The following is an 18,122-nucleotide window of genomic DNA, read 5'->3' as shown; positions in this document are numbered from 1 at the left end:
ATTTCCTGACATTTTTTGGACCTTAAACTATCTTTACAGTAAAACGTACATTTTGAACAACCCGCACAGATTAGCGTTACTTAAAATGAAGACATTTTTATTCATCGATATTGCTTTAATATATACTGTATTAATAATGTTTAAAACCCAATGGGTAACCATCCAGCTATGTCATACCAGGTAAAACTCTACTGGGGTTTAACCCACTACTGAAGGGAGGCGGGTTTTTTTTTTTTTTAAAAAAAAAACAGATAGTTCTGGACTTTACGAGCTAATTCGATCCAAATTATTGCTCCTTAGTGGAGAACTGGTAACGCGGGAGTTATTTTCCCATAGAAATGTTATAAAAATTGAGTTTGGTTCCAGCAAATGTTTTTACCGTCCTCAGTACTTGTATTAGCATTCTAACTGGGTCTTCGGCAACGGAAGATTACGTAAAATGGGTACATGATAACAGAAGTACGCATACTGAAATTCAGCCCAGGCTGGGGTATGGTACAAATCGGCCACCATCATAAAATATGCCGTAAGGTGTAATGCTGCGCATGCGTAAGTGTGCAAGGTACAAACCGGACGTGCAGTCAGATCTTTCACAAAGCAAGCTTAGTTTATCTGAAAACTTTGTTGGGCGACAGACCTTGTTTTTAAGCAGTGCATGTTGAGTTATTTGCAATTAAAAAAAAAAAAAATGCCACAGAAAATTAACATATAAACATATAAACTTGTAAACCAGAAACTCAGAAAGCGAGAACTACCTAGCCAGAGGCACTGCTAAAGTTTGGAATAGCTTCAAAACCATTACCACAGTAAGGGCAAATAAATATCCCAATATCAGATTTGGTGTGTGGTTTACTATAAGATTAGAGGAGTAATGAATTCAAATACTTCGTAAATGTAGTTAAGTAGGTTTTACATGAGTAGTTTAAGTTGTTGCAATTTTTACTTTCACTTCGCTGCATTTCTGAGCCACTGCTTGAAACCATCGTCACTCGCCTAATTAAATAAAAATAGACCTACTATTTAGCGCGCCTACGGAGCCTTCGAAGTCCCATAGAGTGATTTTTTTTAATCTTGTGCGCACAAGTTACGCATCTTGTGCGCACAAGTTAATATTTGTAAAGAACAGGTTAGCTGCATATAGCTGCCGTACTACGTTTGCTAGACCTCTAGGTTAAGCTGCATTTGCAATTTTCAAGAGTTTACTGATTTCTCAAAAATGATTCCATTGACATAATTAGATAGACGAATTGCTGTGTGTTTGATGTTACTCGCTTGTTTAATGGAATCATTCTCCTAACAAAAACATTGCTGGCATCAAGGTACAATATAATAAGATACAGTAGCCTTGCAAAGAATATTACTCGAAGGAGTAAATGCAACGCTGCTGCGCACTACTTTGGCATTAAGACTGAGTTATACAGTCCATGTGAATGGTCACGACAGAGGTGAAGTGCCATGAACAATACTTTTTTCTTTCACTATCGGTAATTATAGTAAAACAGGTACTGTATAAACAGTTCAGTAAACACGATAAACAGGTGGCAGTAATGATGTATTTTTCTGTACCTGTTTAACGATTATCGTTAAGGACCGAAAAAAAAGTATTGTTCACCCCAATGCACAAGTTATGCATCTTGGGACTTCGGGGGCTCCATACGCACCTGAGTATAGGGCTGCACAATTTTGGGTAAAACATGATTCATGAATCAAGATGGTGATTTTTCTCGCATAATTCTTGAGCGGTAGGCCTCTATCACTTGCCTTATTATTGTTTTGCATTACATATAGTTTATAATAAGTTTGAACAAACAACAAGCAGAAATGCACAATATATCACTTAACATACCGATATTGCTGGCTGATATTTAAACTTTATCAATATTCAAAGTTAGCAGCACCAGAGATAAAGACACAACTATTGAAATACTGGAGATGATGACATTGGAAGATCAGCCATTTCCCATAATGGAGGCCAAGGGATTTTGCTGGCTCATTCTGAAGTACTACCTCGCAGCATCTTCATAATTCATTATTAAATCTGACCTGTAGATCGACCTTTCCTTTTCCACAGAAAAAAAACAGGAAAACATCATTCCTCTAATTTGTGCCAGCAAAAGTTTCACTATTTTTTCTAAATAAAAAGAAAACATCCACTTAGTCAGTTGCACCTCAGTTTTCCTTATAGTGATGCACTGTAACTTACAATGGTATATTCAAACTTGAATGCTAAATTCAGATTTGAATGTGTAATACTTCTTTACTCTTGGTACTTAAGTATTTTAAAACCAGGTATTCTTTAATTTTACATGAGTTGTATTTTACAGCGTGGCTTTTACTTGAGTAACACTTTGGTGTGGTATCTGTGTCTGTAATTTTATGAAAATTGAGAACTTTTTCTACCAGTGACTATATTTAACTAGTCCACTTTATGATTGATACACTCAATATCAACCAGTGACAAGGACATGATATTAGTACCTTTTCCAGTTTCAGTTAATGTTTTCTGAATTGTCATTGTTTTCTCATTTGTTAATTTGTTTTGAACTTCAGGGCTTCCATATACTGTATAGGTCATCAATACCCAATACACCTCTCTGATAACATTACAAAATTTCTTAACGTGTACTTGATGTGTTTACTTGATTGTGGAGATCAGAAGTATCTATTGGTCTTTACTAAATGGTTAATGTGTAAATATGAACATACATGTCACTTCAGCGACAGATGGGACTACCAACGTCCTGCAGGAATGAACATGCCAAATGTCCATTTCCCCTTGGTTAATCTTTACCGTGGGGTATCTTGATAGCTACGGCATGCAATGAAGAAAGGAAAGCCATCCAGAAACAGCATTTTATTCCCAGGTCTCAGTGTGAGCGAAACATGAACATACTGGGAGACTATGGTGTTTGTACACTATGTCAAGAACAGTGACAGCATCTTGAAAGGCAGAATGCTGCCCTGGGATCTAAGCAGTGCTGTTCAGGTCTCACAGATGTGCTGTTCATCTTCATTTATCTCACATGTAGCTAGATGCTCTCATTTTAATTGCAAATGAATTCACAGTATAATATATTCAGAATTCCGTTATAGCAAATGGCAAAATTAGTGAATGCATTAAGGTATATGGGTGACATATGTTATGCAGCAGAAAACAAATTTTGCTGCCAGTCAGTCATGGCAAATAGGACCAGTTGGAATCAAAAAGGGCATCAGGTCACGAAAAGCAGTGTGAGATCACATATTCGGGCCTCGACCTGTCTTTTTGGGGTCAAAGAAAATCAAAACTGGTGATAAGGTGCAGGAGAATTGAGTGAATGTGTTCGTCACCTGTCCTTGCCCCACCCCAGGGAATGAACCACCAGGAAGACACTGAAACATTATCAATCTTGAGAGAAACATATATCTCAATGTTGACAAGCACATAAGCTTGATGAGTCAGAGCAGTGGAAAGACCAGAAATCGAGTGTGTCACAAGTTCTCCATCATTTTATGTCCTCCAGCAACACAGCTCCAGTGTGTGTTCGAGATTTTTGTTCTTCGTCTCCATCAGAAATGTTATCAAGGAGATATCAAGTAGATTATTTGTCAAGCACTTCAATGAGTGCATCAAAGCTCTCATGAAATGCTACAAGATATCGGAAGGAGGGAAAACATTAATCAAAGATACCAAGAGACCTGGCCCATCCTCAGACATGGGCTTCACTTGGCCATGATGTCACACCATGCAACATTTAATGACGCAGGCAAAGCGTTTTCCTGGTCAAGACTTCAGAGAGACGCTGCATTTAGAAAATGTTGGCCCCCCTGCCCCTGGTTGAGCCCAGGCAGGGAGAGTGTGGTGATGATTCAGTGAAATGTCTCATTTCATCAGTATTTTCAGGAGTCGTCCATCCTGCTCTTACATGCTTTTAAGCATTGGACTGCTACACAGGGCACCCAGTGGGCCTAATTAAACCTACTGTACCCAAATCTGTATGTGCTGCCAGTCACCAAAACGGTACATTTAATTGAACACATTTAATATTTGAACGGTCTGAATTCACCAGTTCTGAGTGATTTTATGAGCATACAGTAAATTCTATTCAGCATAATAAAGCAAGACTTTCTGAACAACTCCAGTTGTTTCCATCACTGGTTTTCATCCTGTTGACTAGCCACATCTGCGCTATTTTTGGAATGTTCCAGTTATTAGATTTTTATTTTAAGACTATTAATTTATCTTGATATGTAAGGAAATTTGTCTTTTCTAGATATGTTCCCTATGTCACAGTATAAGGTGGTATAATTAAACATAATTTAATTGAAAAAATCTGTATTAATCTTACTGCAGGATTTAAAAAGAAGCACACTTAGATTTTTAAATAAAGAATAACTGATAGTTTAACCAATGGCAGCAAATATTTTGACCCCAAGACTCCAATCTCTCAGAAGTAAAAGACAAGAGTGTGACATCTCTACATATCAGCAGGCTCAGTTCATTCCGTACCTTTAAGACTTGGGTTTAAAGGCAATGATCCATAATTAACAATGCAGGGAGGAAGAGTAATGATGGGAGAGAAGCAGAGGGTGGGTGGGGCTGGTTCTTTCTTACCTGGCGGATTCCCAAGCGGTAGGCCATGATGCGGTCAACGGCGTTGGGGTTCATCTGGGTCCACTGTAGCTTGAAGGCATAAACACGAGGCCTGTTCTGCCACAGGGGGCTGTAGGTGTCATAGTAGAATTCTGGGGCATAGGCCTTCCCTGGAAGACAGAGCACAGCACCTCACACTGGGTTCTCTCTCTCTCTCTCTCTCAGACAGACTTCTGTCTGTATATCTGTTTACATAATTCGGGTTCAATAGGGCCAACAGAATGTACTCTCTTCACATCTTTAAGCATTCTCCAAGGTTGTTTTTGCTGATGTGTATTTTTGGTATAACCCTGCTAGTACAGAAGGTGATTCAGAAACGCAGTCACATCTAACACCCAAGACCCCACCAAATCCATGCATTTCTGTATATTGTTGAATTTTGTATTCCTCTCACGGCATGGGGCCTGATGTATGGTCACCCCCCCCCCCCCCCAACCAGGCAGCACCATGACTGGTAATGCGAACATGGTTAGCAATGGTGAACTGGGTGTCTGCTGCTGCATTATACTGAAAGGCAGGGATGTGGGGGGGGGGCTTTGTTCTCAAGGCCCAAGGAGCATCGTGCTGCAGAGATGTGATTAATTAGGGAACTGCCTGCGATGGAATCCGATGGTTCAAAGGAACAGGCTCACAGCCAGATGCAAGGGTGATTTATTTGTATGTTTCTCTCTGCCGCCTTTTTTGTTTTCCAGATGATGGTACAGAGGACAGTGTGGCCAAGAAGGCTCATCTGTGCCCCCCCCCCAAATATGGCAGCAAGACAACAGGGAAAACAGGAGCCACCACAAATTACTGTTAAGAGGAAGATGGAGAATTAGATGTTAGCTTCAAGAGCCTCCACAATGAGCCATGGGCAGTTGGGTTATCTCCGATGGAAACGGCGAATGGAGGACATTCCATGGAGAATCGAGATAGGAAGTTGCTGATCTCCACAAGCTGAGGTCATAAAGTCTTCAGCCAGAGAAGTGTTTATTTTCTGACATTGTGTGGGATTAAATTTACAGTCACTGCTAGTGGCTCAGCAGAATTGACTCTGCGGATCTCAATCAGGAATATCTCGATCCAACTTCCCGCTCTTGGAACCACAGTTCCCAACATGAAATCCAGACTGACCAGTTTGTTAGTCTACTCACATAAGGTACTGGCCCACACAGAGCTGGGAAAAGTTAACCTTAATTGGCACTATGAATCATATTAATGCTGGAAAAAAATCAGAAGAACATACATGAATTTACATAACAGCATGAAATTGAAACTTAGATAAATCAAAATGCAATTTTGACGTTTTTGCTGTAGAAAAAAGCTGTTCAAAAGAATGAAACAATGTTGCTGTTTTAATTAAAATTGCACTCCCCTCCCTCCATCCAAAAACAACAGCAGGTATTTAAAATAAATCAGACGACAAAAGTGCATTCAGTGGGTGCAATTTACAGATCTACACATTATAATCTGGTACAGATAGTGATGAAACCTCCCCTTTTTTTCCATGAGAGATTTGTCTGCATATTTTCTGAGCTCCGGCACAACACACCAAACAATTTTTGACCGATTTCTAATGATGTCTTGTGTAATGTTTCAACTCCTTGTTTGGTGGCATCATGCCCACGAAGGAGTTTTGTGCTCAGCTTGCCTGCGCTGGTGCTTTCACCACAGCTTTTAGCAGCGGGTTGAGATCACTGACCGCATTCGGCAGACGCCTGAGCGAAACAGAATGCTCTTTTTGTTTTACTCCACATTCCTCTCCCCTCATTTGTTCCTTGTGGACAAATGGGCAGCATATTAATGGCTTTCAATCAACATTGTGCTAATGCCCTGATGAATCAAGCAAAGATGCTTTGTAAAATCAGAGACTAAGCTATTTCAGTCACTTCATTGATAGGATATACACAAGCTGTCAGGGTCTGCACCTGGTTTGTCCCAGTCTTTCCTGTCTTCCCCGATTGTCCAAGTCTTTAGCATTTCCCCTGCTCTCTGTCAGCTGCATGACTCAACATGTTGAGCATGCGGCTGCCTGTGAACCTCTCTGTCTTGTGTTCGAATCCCACCTCCTCTGTCTTTGTATTTTGTTCCTAGTGTTTCATTTCTATCAGATTAGTCCTGTGATTTGTATTCAGTTTTGGTTTCTTGCTTTGTTCCTTAGTTGTGTTTTACCGGTCTTTGTTATTCCCAGTGTTAGATTCTGTTTTCCTTATTTCTTAGTTTCCCTGTTTAGTTCCTTGAGTTAATTATAAGTGTCACCTGTTACCTGTTTTACTAGTCCTTGCGAATTGTTTTCACCTGTCCTGCATTATGCTTGTTAGCCTGTTGTGTTTAAGTTCCTGATGCCGTTCTGTTCCTTCTGGAGTCAATAATGTATGTATGATGTTGTTTGAATGCTCTGTTATTTGTTGCCTGCCCCTTGTTTTCCCTGCCCCATTTGTAGTCAGTCTTTGTTTTTCCCCTTTTACTTTTGAGCCCTCATGGTCCTTTTTGTTTTTGTAGTATTCCTAGTGTTTTCAGTATAATGAACCCCTGTTTCCCTGCAAGCTGCCAGTGGGTCGTCCACATTCCCTTCCTGCCTGCACCATGCCTCATCCTCGCGCCCGAACCACCCGAGTTCGTGACACAAGCAGTCCGCGTAGCACCCATTTAATTCTGTAACTTTTAATTACACTCGTACCCTGAACTATACGAACACCATTTAGGTTAATTCAGAGGCCTTTGATGTTAAAGGTAATAGATTTTTATATAATTTACTATAGGTTCTCTTGGCAGAACGCAGCTGCTCCTCCTATGTTTAATTAAATTGCAATGAAATAATGTTTGCAGTGACTTAGTTTAATTTAATCTCCGCCGGATCTCCAGATCTTATTACCTCACTGTTTGCTTTCTGTAATACAGGTAATACGGACCCATGGATGCACAATGAGGTCGTCAGTCATTTGTATTGCTGCGATGTTTTGAAGCCTAATAACCATGAATATCAAAAGCTAATAAATGTAAATGGATTACAAAGACAAGTGTCTAGTTATTAAAACCCAGTAATTAATATTTGACTATTTTTGGGAAAAGTAATGGTGTAATTTGAACATTTTAAGGGCTGAGATTATTAAATACAAAAAATGTTTTCTGTTTATCACCTATATCAAAAATATTGTGACTGGTGTGCCAGAACTGACCAAATAGACATATTTATATGCATGTGGTTCTATGCTCTGGATGACACAATGCCACACTTGCTTTGAGAGATATCATGTCACTGTAACCATTAAAATGAGGGTAATATTTCTGGACATTTACAGGGAGCAGTAAAAGGGGAATATATTTCCATGGCATTTTCCTGACATGATCTCCAATAGGGTTTGCCTCTGTTTGCACCCATCCCAGTAACGTTGATCCGGAGGATTTAACATCCGGAGTAGGTCAGCATGATCAAACTTGAATGAAAAAGCTTAAAAAGAAGCAGGCATTAATGCAGACATGACAGATAGATTCAAAAGTAACCGATTCACTTTTCATAATGGCAAGAGCCAAAAAAATCAAAACAACAGACTCCCAGGGTGGAGTTTGGGTACTTTTGGAAGTACAAGACTAATCAGCCGCCCATTTGCAACCATGGAAGAAAACCAGGAGAATTGATCAGTGGACCTGCAATTGACTGGTAGTCAATGATGTATTTGTATCTCTGACCTTGATAAGGTCAGTTCAGAAGCCTTGCTGGCTCAGCTGCGGCAGAAGATTACAGATGACTGATTAACATTCCAGGAGTTATAGGAGTTTATATTTAAAGTAACTTGAGAGAAAAACTGAAATATTATGTAATTCTTCATGTCCAAGCAATTATGGAAAATGGATGTTATGGATGGATGGATGGATATTACAGTGAATTAACAAAAATGTTGAGTGTGAAAGATCTGCCCAGAGTAGATGTTAGTTGTATCTGTATGCATGCGAGTGTGCGTATGCAGGAGTTTGTGTGTGTGCGTGTGTGTGCATTAGGGTTATGTTACATTGTGGGGGCCAGATGTCCCCCACAATGTGATAAAAACCTGTTCTTTGATGTTGGGAGACCATTTCTCAGGTCCCCACAAAGATCTGTGAATGCAATCAAACAACTAAAAATGCCGGAAGTCTTGTATTTAGTTTGGTTAATTATGGTTAAGATTAGGGCTGGGTAGAAGTTAAGGTCATCATACTGGGATTAGAGTTTTCCCCATAGAAATGAACAGAGAGTACCCACAAAGACAAAATTACAAATCCCTCCCTCTCTCTCTCTCTCTCTGTATGTGTGTGTGTGTGGGTTTGCATAGATCACATTTGAGGACCAAATTGTCCCCAAAGTGTAGTAAAACCTGAAATTTCCCTACTTTTGGGGACATCTTTTGAGGTCCCCATTTGGATAACCTCAGTTTTATAAAAATCTGTGAATGCAATCAAAAAAGCAAAAATGCCAAAAGTCTTGTATTTGGGTTGGTTACTTATGGTTAAGGTTAGGGATGGGTAGGGGTTAAGGGTGTCGTGATTGGATTATGGTTTTTCCCATAGAAATGAATGGACGGTCCCCATTTAGATAGGAAGACCAACTTGTGTGTGTGTGTGTGTTGTGTGTGTGGATGACTGTTTCAGTCCCCAGAAGGGGAAACTCAATTTTATAAAAATCTCTGACCACAATCACAAAACTCAAAAGTCTTGCATTTTGTTTGATCACTTACATATAAGGTGAGGGCTGGGTAGGGGTTAAGGTTGTCATAGTCACAGAGTCAACTGCTTGGTTGAAATAAAATCTTGGTCAAGATTTTTGCTTTCTGCACTTAAAATATCATCAAACATACAGAACGGAGCACAAGGTAAATACTCGCCATTCTTCCTCCTACAACTATTGTTTTTTTTAGGGAGATAGTGAAGAACTCTTATATGCGATTGATAACCTCACTGCAAAGCTGAACCTTCAACGAGATGCTGAATGGCAAAGACCTTTTTCTATTGTTCCAGAGTATGAATAGTATTGTTTTATGATATTAAAACACATGACCCCTCCCCCACCCATCCACAGTGTGGAAATCTTGCACTATTCCTGAGTCAGTTTTCCCCCATTGCATCTACTTTGCAAGAATGTCTACTGTAACCTCCTATTTTGATATCTGAGTTTCCACTTGAAGATGATGTTGCTGTTATTATAGCAGAGTGCAAGGTACTTAATTTTCATTATTCATCCAATCATCCATCCATCTTCCATACTGTAGCTGTTTATCCAATGCAAGGTCGCCATGAGCCCATACTAAGGTCACCTGTCCAATAGCACGTACATCACTTCAGTAAATGCTATATTGAACAATTACATATTTCTCATTTTTAAGCTGTTAAATTTCGGGTTGTGTTTGCAGGCTGGGATACAATTATAGAGGGTTTGATTGTCATATGGACAGAAAACAAGCAAGTTTGCTGTACAATGAAATTCAGACTTTGGACATCCTCCCTTCACCACAGAAAATAGAATAAGAATATAAATTGACATAAATATGTGACAATGGATGGGGCACTAGTGAGAGCAGGTATGGATGTCCAAATGGGCCCAGTCAATAGCCTTTACAACCGGGAACGGTGCCCAAGCACAGCTACCCCATAGCTCTCCCTACTTCAAATATAAAATGCACCTCCCTACCTCTGGAATGACACAGTTGTAAATGCGCAGCATTTCAATCAAATTAGACCATGAAACACTAGTGATGTGTACATATCTCCTAGTAACTGACATGATGATCCAGTCAATGAATGGCATTGGCACCTGATGGAAAAGCAGAGTATGGTTTGGCATGCCAGAGAAGAAAAGCCACGTCTGAACTCGTTAGCAGTGGAGGGTAGAGCTGCGATTGCTGAGCTCCTCGCTGACGCCTCATTTAGCTGCCCTTGGACTGACGCGAATGTGGCAGACAGGATCCTCTATCTGCAAGCCCCTGGAGCTCAAAGACGACTTCAGGGGTGTCATGTTCAAGCAGTCGCACCCGTTTCCTTTCATCGGTTGTCGAAGCAGACTCCGTAACCAGACAGAGACATGCACACATTCCTGCTGTTCTGGGCACTTTCCATTCAATTCAATGCGCATAACCCTAATCCCAACTATGACAACTTTAACCCCTACCCAGCCCTAAACTTAATCATAAATACCCAATTTATTTGTCATAAACCAAAGATTATATTGTGGGTACCTGAAAAATGTCCAGACGAGCCAAAAACAGGTTTTAACGCATTGTGGGGACATTTGGTCCCCACAATGTCATAAATACAAACACACATAGACACACTCATACGTGGTTTTCATATCTTTGTGGGGACTTTGTGATCATTTCTGTGGGTATAAGCCTAATCCCACCAATGACAACCTTAACCCCTACCATAAAAACCACAAACAGTTCTTTGATTGCATTCACATATTTTCATATAAAATTGAGTTTCCGCTTGTAAGCACTGAAAAAATAGTCCCCACATTAAAATAACAGGTTTTTATACATAATTCACAAACACACACACACACACACACACACGCCAAAGGCAGAGAAGTATAAAGGAAAATAATACTGAAAAAATTGTCAGCCATAAGGTGGCAGAACTGAGTTCAGAAATATCCCCACCACCATACTGGATGGAACTTCATTGTGAGAACTGAAAACTGCAGCCAACCACGAGCTCAGGAAGCGGACGTCTCCCCCCCCCCCCACATAATGTCCGGGGTCCCTTTCGCTCATCTGACGATGTTGTGCCTACGTACACGAGAGAGCTCCCCGTCAGAAGCCCGTGTGTCACTCCTCCAGGACACTCCAGAATGTCTTGCTTGGCATTGGAGAAACACCTGCCCGTTTTTCTTGACTTCTCGTGGAAAATTTGTTTTAATTGTAAGGACAAAACACTTGCCATCTTCATGCCGAGCAAAAGGCGTGTGGGTGTGCAGGAGCAGCATCCTCACCTTCTCCTGCATTAATCACTCACTCTAATGTGCTTCTGTGTCATGCTCCTCATCCCTGAAGCAGCCAGCCCTCTACACCTTTGGCAGTTGCCCTGTCCAGATGGCTTAAACCTGGCCTGTACGGAGGGGAGGGCTGTTAGTGATATAATCCTTTCAGAGGCCTGCTGTGCATGGTGGGAAATTACTGATGCAAAGTAAATGACTGGAGGGAAGGAAATCTCCAGAAGCCACCAAAATCGGGTACCAGCCTCCCGCCTTCATCTACTACCTCTGGTGCCCTGAAAATGCCTCACGGACCATCTGGGATTCTTTATTATGAATATTAAATGGCGGCCAAACATTTTGGTATCCTGGAAGGGGAAAAAAAAGGGTGTACCAGGAGAGGAGCCAGGCCACTTACGAAGCGGCACGAAATCAAAGCGGCAAAACGGGCCGCCAATCTTAGCTAAATGCTCAGGGTCGCGTGTCAGGAAAACTCACTACCGCCAATTAGCAGGAAGCGCCGCGAGTCCCTAGACTTTGAGAAAAAAGAGGAATGGTACAGAAGTGGGATCCAGTGATGCCTTTTTCATTCTTCAAATAGCACTAATGGGAGTGACGCGCTTTCCTGTCACGTGTGCATACTGTACCAAGAATGCAAAAATACTCTTTAATCTTTCAATGTCTGTCTATCAATCCCACATCACCCCCCCCCCCACCCACCATATTATTTATCAACCTCTTGAAAAAAACAGTCTGTTGTATTTTTGCTTCTTATATAATTCATAAGCAACAAACTGCGCCATGTCTTTTGTTAAATGATAAGGAGCTTATTGTGTTTACGAACGCTTCAGTCTATAGGCACTGATGTGAATCCCACAGTAAATGCATTTTATTAAAGCGGCCAGCCTGAGCTTTACCTTTTCTCCTCACGCTTTTCAGATAACTATAGGCCTATACCTTGAATAAACAAAAAAGAGTGGAATAGCTCAATGATAATATCGGAATTCAGAATAAAAAGCGTTGCCTATAGAACAAGCTGAGTTTCCTGTTTAGCTATTGACACGTTTGCCAAATGTAAGACAAGGGGGGTTGTGGGAGTTCTGGGTTTCCAGAACCGTTTGTAAGACTTGCGCCCAATTGGATGGTGAGCAGAAGCATGTGACATGCGAGTGAGATGTGTAATGGTGACCATATTAGATGTATAAGAGCGGAGATGGGCTTTGAATATCAGTGAAAAGGAACGAAAGAAAGGGCGGTTTTAGCTTTAGTATAACATAACAGAAGAGCATTGGCCTTAGGGTGGGACTTCTCTGCGTGGGGAACCCACCATCTGGTTCAGGGGGCATATTCTTGGGGTCATCGCTTAATTTTATTTTTTTTGCCTTGCCCTAGCCTGCCCCAGGACATCTGCATTCCACCTTCCCAGCCTCACCATAACTAAAGCATATGTGTACAACTTATGGTGTACGGAGAGTAAAATAACATGGCAGTTTAGGTGTCAAAATTCCTGGATAATTAACCTCTCTAAAGAGCAGAAGATTTGTTGAGTAGGTGCTGCAGTTTGTGGCTGAACGCTAGTCGGATTGCGGCTCTTACCTGTGACCAGGAAGCTGCAGCGGCCGGCTCCGGCCTCGTTGCTGATGTCGCAGGTGTACTCCCCATAACCTTCGCGATTCAGGCTCCTCACATTGTACTCAGTCTCGTCGCGGGAGTCCACCAGGCCGGTGCTCAGAACGCGGTTCCCCAGCCTCCACTCGTACTTGAGCACCTTGTGGGGGTGTGCCCGCAGAACTCTGCAGTTCATGGAAAAGGTGCGGCTGATTCCCTGACGGATTTCAGTGAAAACCGGCTCCACGGTGGGTGGATCTGCAGCAGAAGGGGCAGAAAGACGAAGTCATCAAGATGAGTGCATATTGAGTTTATTTACTACTACTTATCTCTATGCGGGTGCCCACAACTCAACACTTCTCAACTCAGCAGACATTATTGAGCTCAGAACACTGTTATATAATAGAGTTGAGACTTCTCAACTCAACTGTCAGACCCACAAAACCTCTGTACTTCATATTGAAACAGCCAGATACAAGTAATTTTTAATGAGCATGCCTATAAAAATTCATCTATTCAGATCACCAAAAATATACATTACAACTGTAGGCACTTTTGCACCATACTTACTCCTATCTTGGTATTAATTACTCCAGACCACTTCATAGATGCTTCTTACTGCTTTATCAATTAAAGGAAAATATACGCACAGAACAGGATATGCATAGTAATGAATTTCTAGCACTTGTACAGTTCATTCCATTCATCTGGCCAAAGAAATTTGATACAGTTGCTGTGGGAATCTGGGAAACATCAGGGTTGTACCAGCCAAATAAATTCTTTAGTAAAACATTACTTATTGTACCGTAGCACTTGTATTTCAGTGAACTACTGTCCAATGTTTTAAAATAACACAACACAGACAGGCTGGATCTGCAGAACTTTACAAAGCAATGCCTCACTGAGCAAAGTGGGGCTCATCAATGTCTATGTGGGCAAAAATACTGAAGAGCCAACACTAATAGACATACAAGGCTACGAGCGATTTACCAGCATCTATTTACAAGTGGAAAAATAGGAAGAAGAAAACAACGTCCCACCAACTTAAATTCTGATTAATAAAAATAGTCATATGTTAATGAAAGGCCATACAAACAAAGAACAATCACAGCATAACACCAGATTGCAGATCATCTTTTCTGATGGTTGCAAGATCCCTGGGGAATCTTTTCACCACCAAGCTACAGACTACCTAGTGGAAAATAGGGGGGGGGGGGCACTGGTGCTTGAAGCAGCAGCAGCCCCCCCACCCGTTCCCAGCATTTCCCTTCAGCACCACCCTGGATGGTGTTAAATGAAGCTCCACCGTACGGAGGAAAAAGAGGGAAAAATAGCCACCTCGAGGGGCAGTGGTGGAGAGGTGTTATGTAAGGAAACGCTAATGAGGTTTTGCATTTTCACCATAATCTGGAGGAATGTGTTTGTGATAAATGACTCTCGGTAGAAGACGCCTGGCTTGGGGCTGCCCTTAGGTCTTCGCCGTGGCCTCCCAAGCATGTCGGCCTCTTCGGCTGGGAGGCCAGGTGTCACATCGATCTTTCAGGCTTCACCACTCCAGGCGTGAAACATACCAGTGACTACAGCTGATTCCCACAGGCAATGGGCGGATATATTACACAAGGCAGCCCCCCAGGGCTCGTGGTGTGACTTCTTCAACCTCGTTCGACACCCATTAGGTGGCACGTTATGCATTTTCGGTGGCCTGTCCCCCCCTTGGGAAGCATGATATGAGGAGTGACTATCACTTGGCTGACACCTGTCAGAATCTTCAATTGCTGCTGTCATGACGACCTCATACTGTGCATCTGAGCTACAGAACAATAGGAAGTTCTGTTTATTTTATTTATTTATTGCCAGTAAAAGCCACAGTAGTTTATAGGTTAACACTATAGCGTCACTCCTGCAGGCTTGAGGGATCTGACCCCCCCGTGTGCCGTTAACATGCTCTTCCTGTCATTATATGGGCTACCTCCTTCCACCACAATCCAAAAATGGCTGGTGATAGGTGTCTGTAAATTTCCCAGCGTGTGATCGACTGCCATCCCACCCAGGGTGTCTCATTTCCTGTATTTCCTAGAATCCCCTACATGCTCACGAAGGCCCTGCTGTGAAAATCTCATTAGATGAGATGTATGGATTAAAACCCCCATTTGGGAAAAATTTACAGTAGTCTCTGAGAGGAGCTATACTCCATTGGCACCGGTGGTTCAGCAATAATAATGTGACACCAAAATTAACTGCACTACTGTGTTCTTCTTTTTCGCAGGGATCAATAAATTTGAGCGCAATTAGGACTAATGAAAAGACACTCCCCGCTACCCATAATTATTTTGGAAGGTGGATTGATGTGGAGAACCACTTGAAGCTTGTCTGTGAGTATGATCCCCATGAACACATGGACCATGTGCTCTCTCATGTGTTATGCTGAATGTCATGACCTGTCACAGGATAATCATACTACAAGATCGCCAATAATCATAGTACAAGATTGCCATTTTAACCTTTTTCCAAGTGACCAAGGCCAATCATTCAATGCACCATCCATCCATCTATCCTCAATACCTGTCTGTCTAGCATATTGTCATGGTGAGCCTGGAACCTATCCCATAATGCACAGGGACACCCTGGGTAGTATTAACCTGAGTTATAACAGTGAAATGTTTGGCTGTCTGAATGAGTAAATCTGTCAGCTGCTTGGATTTATGCACAAACTTAAGCAATGGAGTAACAACAACAATACAAGGATGATTCCGGCACAAAGGTCGATTAATGCCGTCTTTTTATGCCAGGATACTGTTCTGTGGCACTGGCTTTCACTAATTCCATATAACTCTTCTGATGGGTAGAATAAATGAATAAATAAATGAATAAAAGGCATGGGAGGGGATTGTAAACAAAAAAAAAAAGACAAATGAAGCCTTTTCTGGGCAAACGGAGCGAGGACGGTGCTGACGGCTAAACTCACGCCTCACTGGGCTACTTTCATTTTGAATTTCACGGAAGGACACATACCCCATTCCTCTAATTCCGAGGAAAAATTCGGCTTTAAGCATGGCCTTTTGTGCCGTCCCAAATCGGGCCTCCGTCCCCTTCAGAGCAGGCATTAGCCGGATCTGGTCCATTAGTAGCTGTCTCCAGATCTTGGTGTATGACCGGTAACTAATATGGAGGAGACCAAGTAGGTCAAAGCTGATGGGGGGGGGGTGCATAACTACAACCCAGGCTTTCACCTCTCAGGTGCATTTTGCTTTAAATAAACACACCTATGCTTCCTGATTGAGCTATTTAAAGCGGCTTCCTTCCCAAAGAGCTGGAGCCCTAGACAAGCTGGGGGAGGGAGTGTGAGCCCTGGATGACTGACAGACAAGCACGATAAACAGAGCTGAGACTGCGAGCGCATGCTGAGATACTTTCCCCTATCAGCCACCCATCTGACTTTAAACAGTCTTTCCCTGATTTCTGTGAACTTCTAAAAGGACTTGAGCCATCTAGCTAGCAAGTCCCTTTGTAAAACCCCTTGGCATTTCTTTAATTCAGAGACAATAAGAGGTAACGGCAAAGCCCAAAACGGATCCGGGAGTCGGCGATGATGTGTTGCGCATCACTCCCACCCCGGTCTCCCGCGAAACAGATTAACCGCGGCTCCCTTTGACTAACGAGACATCTGGCTTGATGAATGGTAATAACTTCTTAACAGGAGATGCTTTAAACATTGATCCGCCGGAGCGAGGAAAGGCCGCCGTCAGGTTCATACATCAGCTTAGACGTGTAATAAAATGGCCAGGAAGTTACAGGACTTAATGCCCAGCAAATGAAGGTGGGCGCTGAGGATTTCTCATGAATCGGGGCAAATACCGACTCCAGCACGCAGGCCCTGAATGTGATTTCAAATAGCAGCCGCTTTTCTGCACGCTAGAGATTTGAATTTTTAAAGGCAGATACGGGATGCATAACAAAAGGGTCCCTTTGGCGATCAAATAAAGTTTAGTTTCATGACCTGTTGTTTCTGGTGGGATGTTAGATTTGGGTGATATCGATATTCTCATTAGGCAGGGGGAGCTTCATCTTTCCATGAATTTATGACCTCATCTATGAGGAGCTTTCAGGTTTCTCCTGGGGATATGCATCGGTGTCTCTAAAATCGTGTCTGTATATGTGCGTGCGCATATATTCCATGCTCAGATCTTCTGATCTTCCTGGGACAGACTTTGGGTTCTCCCCCCACCCAACACTGGATGATCGTTACTGGGAATGGATGGATGGATTATTCCGTCGGCTCAGCCATATTAAGGATGATCCGCTGGCTTATTTGGGGCTTATTTTAACCAAAGGACTGTTTTTCTAAAACAGCACAGATATAATGTGAGGCATTATTCAGCTACCACACCAACAAGCTGGTTTCATCTGGATGTTAGGAAAACATGAGAGTATTTCCAACCCTGGTTCTCTGCACTTATTAAGCAAAACTGGAATTAGTTCCTAGAATAAAGCGGCGCGTATTTCGGGGGAAGAGAGCAGCCCATTAGCGCAGGAACCAATCTGGTCTCAGAGAGCACCAATGCTAACAGGACGCCCCCTCAGGGCATGGAGCGCTGCTGCGTTTCCGCACCTTAAGCCCCAATCTATTCCGACACCAGTCTTGGGGCGATTTAAAGATGTAAGGGGCTTTGTAACACATGACCACCCCCCTCAAACACACGCATGTAGTGCCATGCTTATTTGCAGTGAAATCACAGATTTTTAATAAGAATTAAGCTGTATTTTTACAAACAAAGAATTTGGAATGTCACTGATTAATGCGGTCCCCATGGAATCTCCAATAGAGCAAAGGGGTCACAGGACAGCAGCGTGTGTTCACGGGTTTGGTGACGCCGTGCAGAGGTGTCGTGACCATGAGAACAGTCATGCTGGGATGGAATTCTTTTTTTTAAAGCACTAGACTGATCTTCACAGTGCTCT

The 18,122-nt window shown here is 42.2% G+C and overlaps 1 protein-coding gene across 4 annotated transcripts in view; it reads right to left on the bottom strand.

Moving 5' to 3' along the window:
• Positions 1–18,122, bottom strand: part of mdga2a (MAM domain containing glycosylphosphatidylinositol anchor 2a) — a 196,811-nt gene that overhangs the window by 52,074 nt on the left and 126,615 nt on the right. For all 4 annotated transcript variants that reach the window (XM_072699311.1, XM_072699313.1, XM_072699310.1 and 1 more), the window contains exons 9-10: positions 13,152–13,421; positions 4,595–4,743 (exon numbers count right to left, since the gene is read on the bottom strand). In XM_072699311.1, coding sequence (XP_072555412.1) covers positions 4,595–4,743; positions 13,152–13,421 — 419 coding nt within the window. The remainder of the gene's footprint in view (positions 1–4,594; positions 4,744–13,151; positions 13,422–18,122) is intronic.

This window comes from Paramormyrops kingsleyae, chromosome 14, assembly GCF_048594095.1.
Source record: "Paramormyrops kingsleyae isolate MSU_618 chromosome 14, PKINGS_0.4, whole genome shotgun sequence".
In the NCBI taxonomy this organism is placed as follows: Eukaryota; Metazoa; Chordata; class Actinopteri; order Osteoglossiformes; family Mormyridae; genus Paramormyrops; species Paramormyrops kingsleyae.
The sequence above is the reverse complement of the archived record's forward strand: the minus strand, read 5'-3'. Positions and strand labels throughout refer to the sequence as shown.